General features: G+C 46.3%; 1 protein-coding gene across 6 annotated transcripts in view; it reads right to left on the minus strand.

Annotated features, from left to right (window-relative positions):
- Nucleotides 1-15468, minus strand: part of ARID5B (AT-rich interaction domain 5B) — a 119667-nt gene extending 104199 nt beyond the window's left edge. For 3 of the 6 annotated variants that reach the window (XM_088059801.1, XM_088059802.1, XM_088059800.1), the window contains exons 1-2: nt 14906-15214; nt 2047-2272 (exon numbers count right to left, since the gene is read on the minus strand). In XM_088059801.1, coding sequence (XP_087915927.1) covers nt 2047-2272; nt 14906-15196 — 517 coding nt within the window. In that variant the 5' untranslated portion in view covers nt 15197-15214. Of the gene's footprint in view, nt 1-2046; nt 2273-14905; nt 15215-15338 lie in introns of those variants that run through there. The other 3 variants (XM_005520426.3, XM_014250420.2, XM_088059803.1) reach the window with 2 other exon arrangements.
- Nucleotides 15469-16414: the final 946 nt, after the last annotated feature.

Genomic DNA, 16414 nt, shown 5'->3' on the forward strand with positions numbered 1-16414 from the left:
ACAACTCCCAGAGCAATGTCAACCCTAACCAACCACACAGAATGAGAGAAGTAAGTCTTCTTCTTCTCATGGGTGCTAAACACCATAGATGAGACAAACACCAGAGCTCATGGATTGCCTACAGGACACCAACTAGGGCTGCTCCACAAGCTTCAAATGTCACCACTCTTCTGAGTTTTCATGTCAGATCCAGGAAGCAAAACAAGATTAAATTCTTGGCTCTTTCAAATGGTAAAAAAATCATCTCAGTACTAGATTTAGGAAATTCCTTTGATTCCCTTAATAGGCTGGATCAATTGCCTATATCAATGTATCTAGTTCAGCTATAGGTCTTTGTGATTTCACTTGTCAACCAGTCATTACGAAGATAAAAGCAGTCATAACCAAACATTAGCTAAAATTTCCTTTTCTAATGAAAAGAAAACCCAACCCAACAACAAAGCCAGAGCCACTGGCAACTGAGAATCAGCAACATCAGAATGTGGGGTTATCAAAATTGTATCATATAGGTTTGCATTCCATGAGCATTTTTAGTATAACCCCTATGTTGAAAGGCTTAACATATAACTATAAGCTTTGGGCTTAAAGATAATTTTCCCTAACTCCTCGGGTAGATAACAGCAATTTCATAACTTACCACAAGGGTTTTGTGTTGTTGGGTTTTGTTGAAAACAAAAATAAGAAAACATTAGCACACAAAAGTTCTGTCTGAAAAACATTAAATTCTTCTGACACAGCAAACAAATGCAAATAAATGTAGTGAGTAAAGAAGATACCAGGGCAACAGCAGAGAAAATTACTGCATGTAATTATGAACTAAAAGAAACCACAGAGAAAAGCAAAGAGAGAAAGAATTGCATGGCTTATTTTTATTCCTGGACATGTAATGAAAAATAAGATCAACTTCCAATTGTACCTTAATCTTCCAACCTACATAGGTAATGGTAAAATGTGAGACTGACAAAATCACTTCACTGTTTGATAAGATGAGAAAAATGAGATGCAGAAGATAAATCTTCCAAGAGAGATCTTCAGCTTCATGTAATTTGGCTTTGATGCCAACCTAGTCACAACACTATAAAACTGAACTTGGCCCTGCACTCCTGTTCACATAGGTACAAAAGCATGTCCTCAAATGCATAAGGTTTAGCTTTTAATTTCTTACCTTTTCACACATTATGGCCTAAACTTGATGCTCTTCAAACATGGAACATTTAATAAAAACTTGGCAGAAGAGAAAAATGTCCCTGGTATGCACTTCAAAGTGCCATCTCTGACAGCTGTTACACATCCAAGGTCCAAATACCGCAAACATGCATGTTTACCAACAAGAGACCCATCTCCCTTGGACCTGGGAATCCACCACAGGTACTACAGGTGTGAGTGTCTATGCAACAAAGGAGTCCCACAGCTGCAAGCCTCTCTGCAACCATCTGAAGTAGCAGAGCTATCAACTCCCTTTCTGAAAACAAACAGGAAGAAAGCACAGGTCTGTGTGTGGAGACAACAGTGTTCACAGAGCCCTATAGAAACATAAAGCTGACAAGGAAACACTATGGAAGGGACACATCCCTGTTGAACAAGACACAGAGCCAACTGTGCAGAGTCAGGGTAAGCACCTCTGAGCTTCTGTAAGATGGGACATGGGAACTGAAAGGCCTTTGCTCATCCCTGCCTGTAACAAGAGGCCTCAGGAAGACATGTCAGCCTTCTCTCCCCACAGGGTACAGCTCTGACCTGATCCCCCAGCCTGCAGAGCCCCAGGGAGAGCCTGTGACAACTATTCAAATGCACATCTTCAGGGTTTGAGATGCAGTGCTCAGGGTAAACAGGTATCAGAGTGTTACCCCACACCAGTCTGCAAGGAGCTTGACATGAGTTCACTACCACCACTCATCCCACACAGGTATCTCATGGCCACACATCTGTCCCAGGCTCAGAAATACCGTGGAAATCTGCAATGGCATGGCAGGATCAGGCTCATCTGTCTTCAAAAGACACTCTCACACAGGCCCCTTCCCACAAAAGAAAGTAAGGGATACTCACCAAGGTCAGCCTTTTCCTTCAGAATATCTTTGAAGTTCAAGCCACTGTTCAGTGTGGATTGTCTGTATCTTGTCAAGGCCTCTTTCTGCCCATTCTTCCCCACATCCATGGGCTGGACCGGCTCAGCCCGGAAACCACACTTCCACTTGGAGAAATCGGACTGTGCCCATTTTGCCAAGTCCTCAAGCTTCACAGTAACTTTTTCTGAAACAGCAATAACTTCATCCTGCAAGAAGTGATCAGATGAGAATACAACATGTCACTCTGGGCTCCCTGATGACTGAGAAACCAGTAATATCATCCTGCACTGACTCCTGCAAAAGCCTAAAAAGTAATCTTTCTGTATCACAGAATAGTTAGTGCTTAATTTATTCCTCTTGACACCTAAGTGGAAATATTAGTTGTTTATTTGAAGCAAATATACATGATCTAAAGACAATTTCTAGAGCCAGGAAATGATCCTAAAAGGCATTTGAAATGCAGGTTGCCAAATCACATTTTGTATAACCCAAAGCCTTGAGGGAAAGTTTGCTTTTTAGGTACAATTAGTTCCAAATATAAAAATTCATGGCTGGGTGACTAATGGTTATAGTTTGTCCTGAAATAAATGGACTAAGTAAATCTCAGATTCTTGGAACTCTGACTCACCAGAAAATTCCTATGTTTATGGTACATTTTCCCTTGGCTTATACACAAATACTGAATTTAACTTTTGTCCTTAAAATTAAATAAAACTGTGATGTAATCCCAAAAGAAATACTACATAAATGTGCTTCCCACTAAAAGAAACTTGCACATTCTCATGTTTCTTAAAACCTTTTTCAAGATCAGAACGGTAATTTTTTTCCCCCCCTTCTAAAACATACATTCTAAGAAGAGCACTTAAACTTAGGTTAGCCTCCAGAACATACACTCAAATTAAACAGTCCTAATTGGTGGATTTTAACCTTCCAGGAAACAATCAACTCCTCTCAGTCATGGTGAATAAGCAGAATATTTTACAGCTGACTCCAGTGAGCAAGGGATCAAGAAAGCCTCAAAAAATAAACAAATATACATACATATCTAGCAAGATACACTCCAGATTTTTTGGTTAAAACAGCAGAAATAATTCATGCTGTAACAAGAGCTGGCTGTACACCACCCCTTGCACACCACACATTTCTAACACTAAATAAGGTTACAGATTCTTGAAATAAATAAACCAGAATCAAATTTTTCTCTTAAATAAACATAAGTATTTGCAAAGCGGAGAGAAATTATTTGGGTTATTAAACAAAGGGAAAAGCACAATTGTTTCTCTCTGTGTGTTTTTTTGTCCACTGAACACATTCCTCAGGAAATAAATACTGCTCAATGGAAAAAAGGAAAAAAAAAAAAAAAAAGCTTTATTGTGACAAGTTGCACACAATACAAAACCTGAAGTAATTCTAGTAAAAAACCAGATCTGATATTTCACTCTTCCTTATATAACACAAAACCTTTTATAAGCAGGCACCTTCATTACATTTAGTGCAACAACAAATACTTGGTCAGAAGTGAACAGCATGTTTATATGCTAAGCAAGCTTGTAATAAAATATTTTCCTTCATCGTTGCACAGCATAAGAGCCTCTACCAAACAACAAACAATAACAGTGATGCTTCAAATCTCTGCTTATGACAAATGTCAATACTTTGTAAACAAGCACTGGGTACTACAAAGTAGAATTTCAATAGATGGATTCACCCGATTTCATTACACTATCCACTTGAAATAAAAAAGCTGTAGTTGCTATGCATTTTATAGCTATTACATGGTAATTATTAAATGTCAGGATGGAAAAAAAAAAATACATATATATAAATATCAGCCTGCCTGCAGACAGTCTCAGCAATTTCTGGATGAAGTCCTCTCTTAGGATGTTGAATTCCATCACCAGCTACTACACAATTTCTAATATTCCATACCAGAGAAATCTACTTAGCAGCAGTTAAAAAAACACAAAAAAACCCAACAAAAACCTGACTTGGAGATACAACATGCTTCTGGTTAAAATATTATTTTCCAAAGAGTTCTCATGATCAAATGATTATGATTTCAATTACTAGTTTCTTCATATCCTTTCCAAGAACTGGTATGACTAATTTTGGCTGGCATACAAAGTAAGCTGAGCAGACAATTTATTAACCAAAAGAAAAGTACAATCACTATTACATCATCAATGAATAAACTTGTTTTTGAGAATACAACCTCCGCACACACAAGCATGATGTGTACACAGGAGGAAAAAAAAACCAACCCTGAATTAAAAAAAAACAAAAGCAAAAACAAAAGAAAAACAACCAAAAACCAACCAAAAAATGGCCCTACTTCATCAAGGGTAAAGCAATACTGGTGCGCTCTGCCCAGGCTGTTATGGAGGGCAAACTGCAGAGGCAGGAGCAGGGGACCTTTTGGGGAGCTGGGGAAAGCACACCTCAGCCATGAGTTTCCTGTAGCAGCACCACATCCAGCCACGGGAACATGGGGTGTTCAGCATCCCCACATTGATGTGAGGGGCCAGGGAAAGAAAGACACAGCAAAAAGACCACTCTGTGCCCCTCTCCAGCCCTTTGCAAAATGCCACCAAGATTCCAAATACAGCCACAGAGTGCAAGGGCTTGCCCAGGATGGCACCAGGGAGCAGCCCAGCACAAACACAAAATACAGAAGGAGTCCACACTGTCCCTGTACTGCGATAAGGGCTCTGGGCTAAACCTCCCTCCACAAGTGATGAGCTCTTGTCAGGGCTAGCAGTTTACCTCCACACCAGCTTTTCCCCAAGGACAGTTGGTCACCCCTGCAGCAGCTACATCCTTAAGGGCATAAGGCTGGCCCACAAATTCCTCTCCTCCCCTTGTACTGCCAGCGATCACCACAGTGGCACAAAGGAAACACAGTCTAGTTCATTTTAAGGTGGGAAATGGAAAAATTACCTGAACCATTTCAGAGCCTGCCTTGGATTGCCCTGCCTGTCACACAGCAGGACTGGACAGATCGGCTCCCTTCCCTCACCACTCACTTTTGACCCAATTCCCACAGAATTGTCCACATTCTTCCCAGCTCCTCAAATACTGCAGATCAGACTGCAGTCCTCTTCTGCCAGTATAGATCTCACCAGTGTGGGACTAAATTTCCAGGGGCATTTCTCCCCCAGTGCCTCATCATACAAACACTGTCACCCAGCAAGGCATGGCAAGGGTGCCTCCAGTCTGCTTACTGAGGAGCCTGAGCCACAGGCAGCTCCAGTGGGGCTGTCTTCCCCACATCTTGGCAGTCTGCTGACACAAGAGGTCATCTGCCCTTCTGCCACATCACCCAAACAGAGGTCACCCGACTATCTCACTAGCTCTGGAATTTCAGTGTGCCTTGCCAAGCTTTCACCCATTCTTAAGCAACCTTTCCAAGCACTCAGCCCCAACTACTGAGATGTTTGGGTTTGGTCTTTTTTGAGCAACAGCTGAAAAAGGCTGACAAAAGGGTCCTTCTCCTTTTTGGTTAAGCCTTGTGTCACAACAAAAGTTGCTCTGGGACCTGCAGAAGAGCTTTGCCAGTCCCTGCACCCATTTGGTATCAACCACTATCTACTGCCACAGCCCTCCCAGAGAAACACCTTCAACAAGATGACAAAGGAATATTAATGTTGTAAAAATAAAAACCAGGGAAAAGGTGACACATGACTAACAAACCTTTAGAAGATTAAAGAAATCTGCTGCATAACCTTCATGTCATTCATAATTATATCTCTGGGTAAACATGAAGAACCACCCACATCACAAACAGTGCACATATATATCTCTATCTATACAAAATCAACTCATCATGTATTAGCTATGCTCTGAAGTGATATGTTTATGAGGTATCCATTGCACAGCTAAGTCTTTCATTACCATCTTTTCCTGCTACAGCAAGAAGAGAAAACAACCAGCACAGATTTCAACTCTGCTCAGGAATGAGATTTATCAGGTGGCCCTGACCAATCAGTCAGTGGTCCCAGCCACAATGCTGTCTAAATATCAAAATAAGCACTGACTATAGAAAGAGGCACTTTTTTAGCTGCTTCTATTAAAATGGTTATCTAATCAGCCTGTAATTTTAGCATGTCTTACAAGACTTCTAAGCAAATTCTTTTACCTATCAAGTAGAAAATGGGGAGATGGTTAAGAAAGATGGTGACACAAACCCTTCTTATCCACCTCTTGTTTTTTAAGAGCATACTGGATTTGCATTTCCAGAGAAGTCATCCAGGGAGAAGAGGACAGCATCTTCTTGAGAGCCATTATGCTTAAATATTATGTCACTGTTGTCTAAGCAACCATCACAGCCTCGTGAAAGCACAGAATGCTATATTGCCTGACTCAGCAGATGGTTGAAATACTTATATTCAGGGAAACAGGTCAGGTAGTTATAATAGTTTAAAGCAGATGATTATTTTTCAGAAGAAATATTAACTCTTACAAGTCAGGGAGTCACAGGGAGCACAGGTAGGTCATACATCTTGATTGCACACCCGCATACGGTACATCACAACTCCTTACTCATTGCCAATAACTAGGAAAGATTTATATTTTAGAGACATTGAGACAGCCTTAAAAGAATTACAGCAACTGAGATATCTCAAAATTTTGACATGCTGAGACTGTTTTCACTCCAGTACTTCCACAGGTCATTTAAGGAATTCTGGAGGGCATGAGTGAGTCAAACACCTGCTTGGCTGTCTCCTAACATAAAATATGTGGCTTAGAGAGAAACAGGAGATGTACTATAAAAACTCCTGCTGATAATTACAGGAGACACTGCACGTCATTTATCTGATCAGTATGATTTGCATTAGAAAACATCTTCAAGCCTTTTCTGTGAAATCTTTAGCACAGTAGATAGCTGGGGATGCATATTTTACAACTCAGTACGTTGCTGATGAAAACACATTCATCCATGGGAGCAAAAATACAGCGTGACTCTTATGGACTGCATTCACTAGGGATAACAGAACTGTTATTTCATTTGGGCATAAAGGCCTTTCTTATTCTGGGCTGGTTTTACACTCCCACTTATATTTTAGGGTTTTCACAATTTAAGTTTAAAAGACCTTCCCATACCATGTGTATGTAAAAAGGCAGCTCTCGACACAGGAATCCCGTTCCCTAGTCTAGACTCCTTTGAGGAGCAGGAGGTCATGCTGCAGACACATAGAAGGAGGGGGCTTGCTGTCAATAAGCACCTCTCCTGTAGGAAGGCATTTACCTGGATTTTTGAGGGAAGTACCATCATGTGTATTTGACAGCACAGTCAAAACAAAAGGTCCTGATCACAGTCTGTAGTCCAGAGCTCTTCTCTGCCATACAGATACTATTAGGGCTCTGGGACAGCAGCAGAAACCCTTTCACCCGAAGTCACTCAGGAACCTGAATCCAGGTCTCCAGAAACATCTCCTAAAAGCCGCACTTCTTTCAGGGACCATATCCAGCTCTAAAGAGGCAGAAAGCATTTGTACAGGACTGATTTGCTCTCAGAGAGTTCCTCTAGAGTAAAAAGGCCCTGTCTCCCTTCTGCCAGTGGTGGGCTGGGAATATTTAGAAAAGTTAAGACTTCACAACACACAGTCCTACAAACCGGCTAAAAAACCTGCTGTGTTATGGAAGAGGCCTGGCTTTGAGATGTGCTCTGTTCAGCCTCCCTTACAGGGCACACAAAGGACTGTCCCGCCACACACTCTCCTGTTCTTCCAGCAGAACCCTTGTAAGCATGACCTAGGGACCAGGGCACAGCTCTGCCAGGTGGGAATTGCTCCTCATGCTCTGCAGGTGGGATCACTGAATGACAGAAAAGCCTCACAAGAGGCTCCAGAGCTTGGCACAGGCAGGGGCAGCTCTCTTTCCCCTAACCCTGCTCCGAGTCCTCATTTGGTGCCATCTCTTTGCATGGCCTAGCCCAGGGCAGACACAGGTGTCCCAAAAGTATTTGTGGAGCACAACTGACCACTGGGGTCTGGACCTGTAACCCAGAGGTGTCCACATACAGGGACCTACAGAGACCACTGCTTTCCACCCATGAACCTATGGAGAAAACTTTGAGAAGGGAAACATGCATAGATCAGGAATTTACCTGGCACACAAGAGAATTTTGAACAGGCCATGGCAGAACCTTTCATCTGTTAATCCTTTCCTAATTACTTTAAAGGGCTATAATGATCTTGTTAAATTCAGATGACAGGTATTTCCCCAGCCTAAGTACAGCTGCACAGAGCTGTCTGAAACTCACACTGATGTGTTCATCCCTTCTGCCAGAGTCCAAAACCAAGAGAAAAAAAAACAAGAGAAAAGTTAAAGGACATGGCTAAAGCATGCAAAGTCCTATGGTTTTTGCTTTCCCTTGTATTAGCAAGCAGCATTTTCCACATGACTCAGTAATTCCAAAGCAAGACATGCAAAACAGCCTGGGGCAGAACACCACGTCTCCGTAGGATGCTTTTTGGGGTACTGATACACTGGGGCCAGAAGTGGGGTGTAGATGGGTGCACAGAGGGATGGCTGTGAGCAGTTAGACATGACATTTCTATGTGAACCTCCTCCTTTGTGACAGGGGTGTTTATTCTCCCTCCTTCCACTCCCAGCCAGAGGTTCAAATTGAATTTGTATCTGTCACTGCAGATAGAACTTTTGACCAAATAGAAAATGGGCTTCAGTCAAAATGTTTTCCCATCAGATAGCTCACAGATCGCAAAGAGCTGTTTTAGTTTAGGCAAGTTGACAAGCAATTCATTCCTAATTTCGTCTACTACAGTTACAGTACTAGAAGCTTTCCTCATAGATTACATAATTATATTTTTTCTTAACAAGGAGTACATGGCATTAGCAGGTTTAAATTATGCAAGCTTATTCTTTTGTCTTTTGTTATATTGTGTTCTATTGTGCTGGTAAAACAATGTGTGCTTTAATTAGCAAATATCTGTAAATAATTTACTTGCTTTTCATAAAGCAGAACAATGGAGCCAATTTTCACATACATCCACTGAGCATGTCTAGGGGGTTTCTTGCCATAACCTTCCATTGTTCAGTATCTGTATCAATCTGCCCATCGTTAGCAGCCAACGTTCAACAACCCAGTAAGACATTAAAGTTTTGGCCCCTGGGAGTAGCCCCAAGCCCCCAAATCTGATGCAATGCTTCTCAAAAAAAGATTAAAATATCCAGAAAATGAAAACAAACTCTTATTATCTGTAACCCTGGCACCTTTGCATAGAAGCATGGATGCCTGCCAAGCATTAAGGTCATTGGATTAATGCCATAAAATGCCGATGTTCATTTGACCTTCTGACTGCATTTTAGCTACAAATAAAAATATCAACTTGATACAACACTATGAATCATGCGAGTCTAGGCTGTGCAGGGTTAACGCTGGGTGTGAACCCACACTGCACACACAGAAACACACACACACGCACACAAAGAAAAAAATGCTTTTAAATCAAGAGTGGATGACTGTTCAGAGACTTATGGCATTGTTATTTTGAATGCATATGAAAGGGCTAGAACAAGCATTGCAAGAATATTTCAATTATGTATTTCCCAGAACTACTTCTCTGAGCAACTAATGCAAATACTGCTTCCACAGCAGTAGAACTTCTTCCCGAATAAAAGTACACAAGAGCTTGAACCAGAACATACTTTCTATATCATTCGCATATTGTTTGAATATTATTAAAAATGCAAAATCTATGTATGTGTTACTCTCCTGAGCAATACAGTAATTATGATTAAGGGACAAACAGCATAAAAAGAGCCAATTTATCTTACTTGCACTTAGGAATACTATTGTGTAACTAAGCAACTGAAGACAAAATATAGTCTAATTAATTCATTCCTATGCTTATTTAAAAGACACAATTAGAACATTTTTATTTTCCAGCCTGCACAGTATCTCAACATGCTTGAGGGTGTACCATGTGAGGCTTATTATTCTCCAAAGACAAGAGTTTAATGTTTAGTGCCACTGATCAGACTGGGAACAGCAACTCTGGAAAGCAGTGGGTGTATTTTAGTCTGAATACACAGGGAAGGGGAGGGAAAGAACGGAAATAAAATAAAAAGTTGTTTGGTTTTTTTAAAGGAACCTGTCTTAAATGACCAGATATTCTAGATTGCAGGCTAATGGCTAGCAACATGTGGCTTCTTTGAGTAATATCATTGCCCTCTCCTTTCTTTGCCAGCATATACTACTGGTGGTGAGAGAGATAAAAATATACAGAGTGGATATGCAATTACCAAACCCACGATATTTCATGACAAATGCCATTTCTCTAACACTGCTTTTACAGTGTGCCTGATTTCTAAAGCTGAATTAATTTGAACAAGTGTACATTGGAGATTGATGCTATTAGCATGATTTTTAAAGCACCCTTTAATAATCATAATCTGCATGTTTGAAACGTGTTGCCATTACTAGTGTTGACAGATACAAGCATAAGGCACAGACCGTGGAGACTAAAACGGGGCTATTCTTATTTCAAATAAGAGTGTACAGAATCCTACGTCTGTAAAGAAACCAAAATCTATTACTGTGCAAAGGGAGTAGCACGTTTTTCTAGGGGGGTGGCCATAAAGCACTGTTAGTATAAGACACGATGCCTGGGCCAGCTTATGCTACCTTTATGCACTGGGGAAGGAGAGCCCCTACAAAATGAACCAGGCTTTCAAGGGATGCTGTCAGCATCTATCCTGAAATGAAGAGAGAACAAACTCACTGATTCCCTTAACTTTCTGGAAGAATCTCTTCAGAAATTATAAATTACACACATTTATAGAGTGACTTCTGTTTTTTCCTTTTCCCCAATTAGTCTGAAAATGCAAAATACTTTTAGGGAAATAATTACAGGAAACTAGCTCTCTCCTCTCCTCTGTATGAGCAACGCTTACTCATGTAAATTACTTGCATGAGTAAGGATTATTTGCAAGGAGAAAAGTATTGCATCAGATCCCCAGTTTGGGAGAAGAGATGAAATCAACATGAGTTCCTAGTAAACTTTGCTCCTGATGAATGAACCAAAGGCAGATCCCCACTGACAGTCCAGCCTCAATGGAAGCAGCATTCACCACGATGCAGAGCAATGCCAGGAATGTCATACCATGCAAAATTAATTAGTTGCTTGGTTAGGATTTATTAGGAATTAATTAGGTATTTGATGTATGCATCACATCAAATAACATACCTGGATTTAATGAGTATCAACTTTGAGATATATTTTTAAGCCTAGTCTAATTAATACCAACAGCTTTAAAAACACAAAAGCAACAAGGCACTAACAAGCATTTTTCCCTACAACTGCTGTTGCAAAGGTCAGTCATTCCACAATCCCCCATCACCCCTTGGAGCAGAGAGCAGTAAATGAGCTGGAGAAGGCTTTGGCCAAGACCCTGTGGGCTGGAGGGTGAGCCCAGCTCATGTCCCCTGAATGCCAGAGGACCAGGGCACTGCACAAGGGGACTAGGCAGGCACTTTCTGACACCACACAGCTTCTCACACTTGGGTGCCAGCAAAAGCTTGGGGCCTGCTTACCCCATGCACCCCATGAAACTCTTTCAAACACAATGGGGTGCCCTTAAAGGTGCTCTCTCTGGATCTTCATCGGCCTCCCAACATCCTGTTCTGACCCCTGTGTGAGGTACCTGCCATCAAGGAGGTCTTCCCAACCCATGCAGAAGGTGAGACAGGGGACTGCACCAGACCAGAGTGAATAAGAAAATCAAGGGAAGGTGGTGACTTCCTCCAGCAAAAGACTGTTTTGGCAATGGCCCTGTAGGGATGGAGGAGAATCACTTCTCCCCTGCTGGAGGGAAGACAGAGAAGGGTGCTTTTGCTCTCTGGCCAGTGTTGAACCTGCCACAGTGGCTGGGCTTAATGGTGAGATGAGAAGCAGCGTCCCCAGGCTAGAGTGTTTTAAAAGCAGCAACGAAGTTTTCAGTGAAGTAGCACAAAACTCTTCAAGTTCATGTAACAGTGGCCTCACAGGCCCTGTTGCTCTTACAAAAGTGACTCTATTGTTCCTGTGCAGCAAGACCCCTGGTCTGAGTGTGATGCCAGAGCTGGTCCCAGCCTCTCCAGGCATGTCTCCTTGGGATGCAATGAGCATCAGGGTCAGAAGCACGCATACCTGCTGCATGTGAGTAGCCCCATTCCACATTCAACATCCACTGAGACTCCCTGGGAGACAATCTCTGGCCAGCTCCTGGCACTGAAAGGGAGTTTCTCCACTGTGGTGATGGGGATGCTGATCCTTCGGTGGAGAGAAGGGTACTGAAGTAGAAGCACACCTGGGCTTGAACTGAATGGGATTTGGGCAGTGCATGGAAACATCCAGTTTTAGCAGCAGTCAGGGTTATATTTCAATCTGGATGATGAATTCAGCTAGCTATAAAAAGACTTATATTTACACTTCTTGCTGATTAGCTGAAACATTTGGCAATCAGATAAAATACGCCATCAGAAAATTCTGAGTAACAGAAGCATTACATCCCTCCTTGCTTCTCCTCCCTTCTCACAGCCACTAGCTGAATACTGTCATAGTGTCAGTGCTGCTATTATGGAAAACAGGCAGCCAGCTGCTTCTATTAATCATGCCACTAGCGCAGGTAGCTGCTGGAGACTGTGCCTAAATCTCTGGTGGGTTTGATCACAAGACTGCGATTCAGCCACTTGCTACCCTCACCAACAATTTCAGTGACAGCAAGCACTCCTGCCACCCTTTGCCTCAGACACCACAGATTTGCAATACATGCTTAAGCACGGGCTCACTCCATCCCTACTCACTGAAAGCAAGATGAGGTATTTTATCCCATAAGCAGTCCCACACCAGAAATTAGGTCCCCTCTAATGGCTGTAAGATGCATCTGACTCAAGAGACACATCTCCTCCTGCAGAAGGAGCCCAGTCCAGAGTCAGGAGGCCCTGCTGCCCATCTGGGGATCAATATGGATCACTTACCAAAGGGTCCGGGACCTTGGTGTGCCAAGGGGAAACAGCTGCCCCTTCACCGCATTGAGAGCAGTTACCCCCACCCAGCCAGCACACAGCCTTCTGTCTCTCTGCTGCCTGCACATCCTCAAGCACTGTTTGGATTGTTCCAAACTATTAAAAATCAATAATAAAAAATCATTCCTATGTCTATAAACAAGTTAATGGAGTAAATGAAAACAAAGTACATTTCTTAATGGGAGCGTTATGTTGCCCTCTCTAGGCCCTGGCTCTCAACGCTGGTTTCTGTAGGCTCCCTGCCAGAGAAGTATCACTCAGAGCTGTTGCTATTGCTGCTGCTGCTACTCTGCTAATGAATGACTAACTTCGACCAGAGGGGAAATGACATCACCGGGGTGTAAAACACAACTGCATTAGGAAACTTTTTACCTGCTTTACATTTGTCATAATTATTCTACACAATACGACCAGCATTTGCATAATTTCAAGGCGTGCCATTATCTTAATTGAAAATTGTTTTCATATGGTTGAATAATGCGGAATGACATCAGTTAAAACCACAATGAAATGCATGAGTATAATCACACGGCTAATTGCTAGCGGTGTTTGCATGTAAAAATAAATAAAATTGTGCGTATTATTAGGAAGGTACATGTAGCTACGAACTCTTGTACCAGAGCAATGTTTTACTCGTAATGGTAGGACTAATTTTCTCTGATGTTCCTACCACAGTAATATGAGCTGATCATTAAGGCGTATTAAAATGATTTGTGTCCCTTTCCCCGCCCCCCTCCCTTCCAAATATCTTTCATTTTACACACACACAAGACACGCAGAGGCACAGTTTTAAATAGTCACCACGGGCAATTTCAGAGCATCCATTGCTCACTGTCATCTCGCTGATTCTTAGTAAAAGGTTCCCTTATCTCAGCGGCACGCACAGAAAATTAAAGTGAAGAGGTGGAAGCGAGCGAACGTGGCTCTGAAACGCGTTTCGGCTGCGTACACGTGTGTGCGGGTACACGGCTACGCCGGCACCTACAGCCACGCTGTGGACAACCCCCCCTTGGACCCACCCCCTCGGCATCTCCAGTAGAAGTTACCCCAAAACATCTCGTCCCCCTCCCGCCTGGTCTCCATCCCCGCAGCCCCCTGCCTTGTACCTCACCCGTCCCCCACCCCAGACCACAGACTGAAGCAATGAATTTGAAAAGCAGATAACGGGAGGGCTAGGGGCTGGGGCGGGGCTGCGCGGCCCCATCCCGGGCTGCGCGGCCGCCGGCGGAGGGTGCCGGAGCGCAGCGCGTTTGCGCCGAGAGCGCGGCGGCTCCGAAATACGCCCAGGCATATCTGCAAGTTATTTGAATGTATTATTCCCGTACCTGTCATTTATCACTTTATTCAACACGTCCCTGCCAGCAAGAGAGCGTTTGATCTCCCTCCATTTCGTAATTTCCGCCCTCTTAAACATATCGAATACTTAAAAAAAGCCCCGAACAGTACCGAAATCTCCCCCAACGTGTTTTTTCCCCCTGCTTTTCCGTGTGTTTTGGTTTTGGGCTTTTCTGGGCTTGTTTTTCTTTTGTTAAGGAAGCAGAAGGACTGGGTGAGCCCCGCACAGACTCCGCTGCCCGCCGGGCCGGGATTGCCCCGCACCCCGTCCCCCTCCCTCCTTCCCCCCGCCCGCACAAGTCCCCGGTCAGTGCGCACCGGTGCGCCCCGACGGCGCGGCCCCTTCGCGATGCCCAGCCACGCACGGCGGGGAGGGGGACGCGGGTGGGGGGAGCCAGCAGAGCGGGGAGCCGAGCCCGGGCATGCAGATGGGGACGGGCCCTGGGGAAGGGGGGGCCGGCGCTGCGTTTACCACCTCGCCATGGTCACTGGTCCTGCCCTGGGGGGTGTCCTCGGGGAGAAAATAAAGTTTGGCGCTGGAGAGAAGTTGCCGGCTGGTGCGCTCCTCCCAGAGCAGCTGCAGCTCCGCGATGCAGGCGGGCTCCTCCGCGCGGCACCGCACGAAGAAGAAGTCGCCGAGGGAGAGGACCCGCGCCCGGCCGCCGCCGCGGCGCTGGAAGCGGAACGCCCTGTAGAAGACGTAGGGGCCGTGCGAGCCGCACGGGGCGCCGACCCACTGCGGGGAACAACAACACGGCAGCGGCATCAGCGCCGGCTCCGCGCCGCGCCGCGCCGCGCAGGGGCAGGAGGAGGAAGAGGGCGGCGGGAGGGGAGCGCGGGAGGGAGGGAGGGGGCTCCGCAGCGGCGGGGGGCGCGGGGCGGGGCGGGGGCGCGGGGCGGCGCGGTACCTGCAGTGCGCTGCGCTCCATCGCGGCTCCGGCGCGATTGAACTCAACATTCTCCCAAACTTGTTGGCGTGAATGGAGCCCGGCAGGTCCTGGCAGGGCGAAGCCGGCCCCGCCGCCCGCCACCCCCCGCTGCGGCCGCCCCCGCGCCGCCCCGCCGCCACCGCGGCCTCCCGCCCCGCCGCGCGCGGCGGCGCCCCCCCCGCCGCCCCCCCCCCGCTCCGCCGCCCCGCCGCCGCCCTGCCGCGTCCCGCCGCCGGCGCCGCCCGACGCGGGCCGGGCCCCCGACGCCCGCCCGGGTCCGGCAAAAATGCCGTGGGGCGGCGGACGGCCTCGGAGGGGCGGCGCGGAGGCGGCGAGGCGGCGGTGGGGCTCCTGTCCGCACTCGGCGATTTTTGGGGGGCCGAAAGGGCGGGCGGGCGCGCTGCGGATCTGACAGGACCTGCCCGTATATGTCTAATATAAAGACCATTTCCTGCGGCGCGAGGGGCGCTGCTCGTCCGCGCGCGGCCGGCGGGACCGCCCGCTCCCACCGCCCGATCCCGCTCCCACCCCCGTCAGCCGCGGAGAGCAGAGTGGGGGCTGCTCCCCCTTGTCGCCTCCCCGGCAGCCGCGGAGGGCGGGCGGCGCGTCCCTAATTTATTTATCGCTGTTCCCCAGGAAGGGGTGGAAAGTGGGTTATCGATTATATAAACACATCAATATTCATGGCGCTGCGCGGAGGGACGCGGCTCGGCCAGAACAGACAGCGCGGGGGGAGGGGGAGCGCGGCGGCGTTGATGGGCGCGCTCTCTCTGCGCTCGCGGACATGGGCGAGCAGCTGCATGTGCCAGTGGGGCGATGGCTCCGCGGGCGCGGAAGGGCGCGGGGCGGCGGACAGGAGGCAGCGTGCCCCGCGGAGAGGGGCGGCCCTTTACCTGCGCCCCGCCCGCCCCCCGCGGCGGCACCCCACGTCGGGGGGAACCGCCGGCTCTGCGCGTCCCGCGCAGCCTCCGCTGTCTTGAGGCGGGCAGCTCGGGCGGGCGCCGGGAGCCTCAGCCGCGGGGAGTCCCGGTCGGCGAGAGGGGCGGGCACCGGGC

This window comes from Pseudopodoces humilis, chromosome 9, assembly GCF_049639895.1.
Source record: "Pseudopodoces humilis isolate 2021_Gansu_Grassland_sample_001 chromosome 9, ASM4963989v1, whole genome shotgun sequence".
Taxonomy (NCBI): Eukaryota; Metazoa; Chordata; class Aves; order Passeriformes; family Paridae; genus Pseudopodoces; species Pseudopodoces humilis.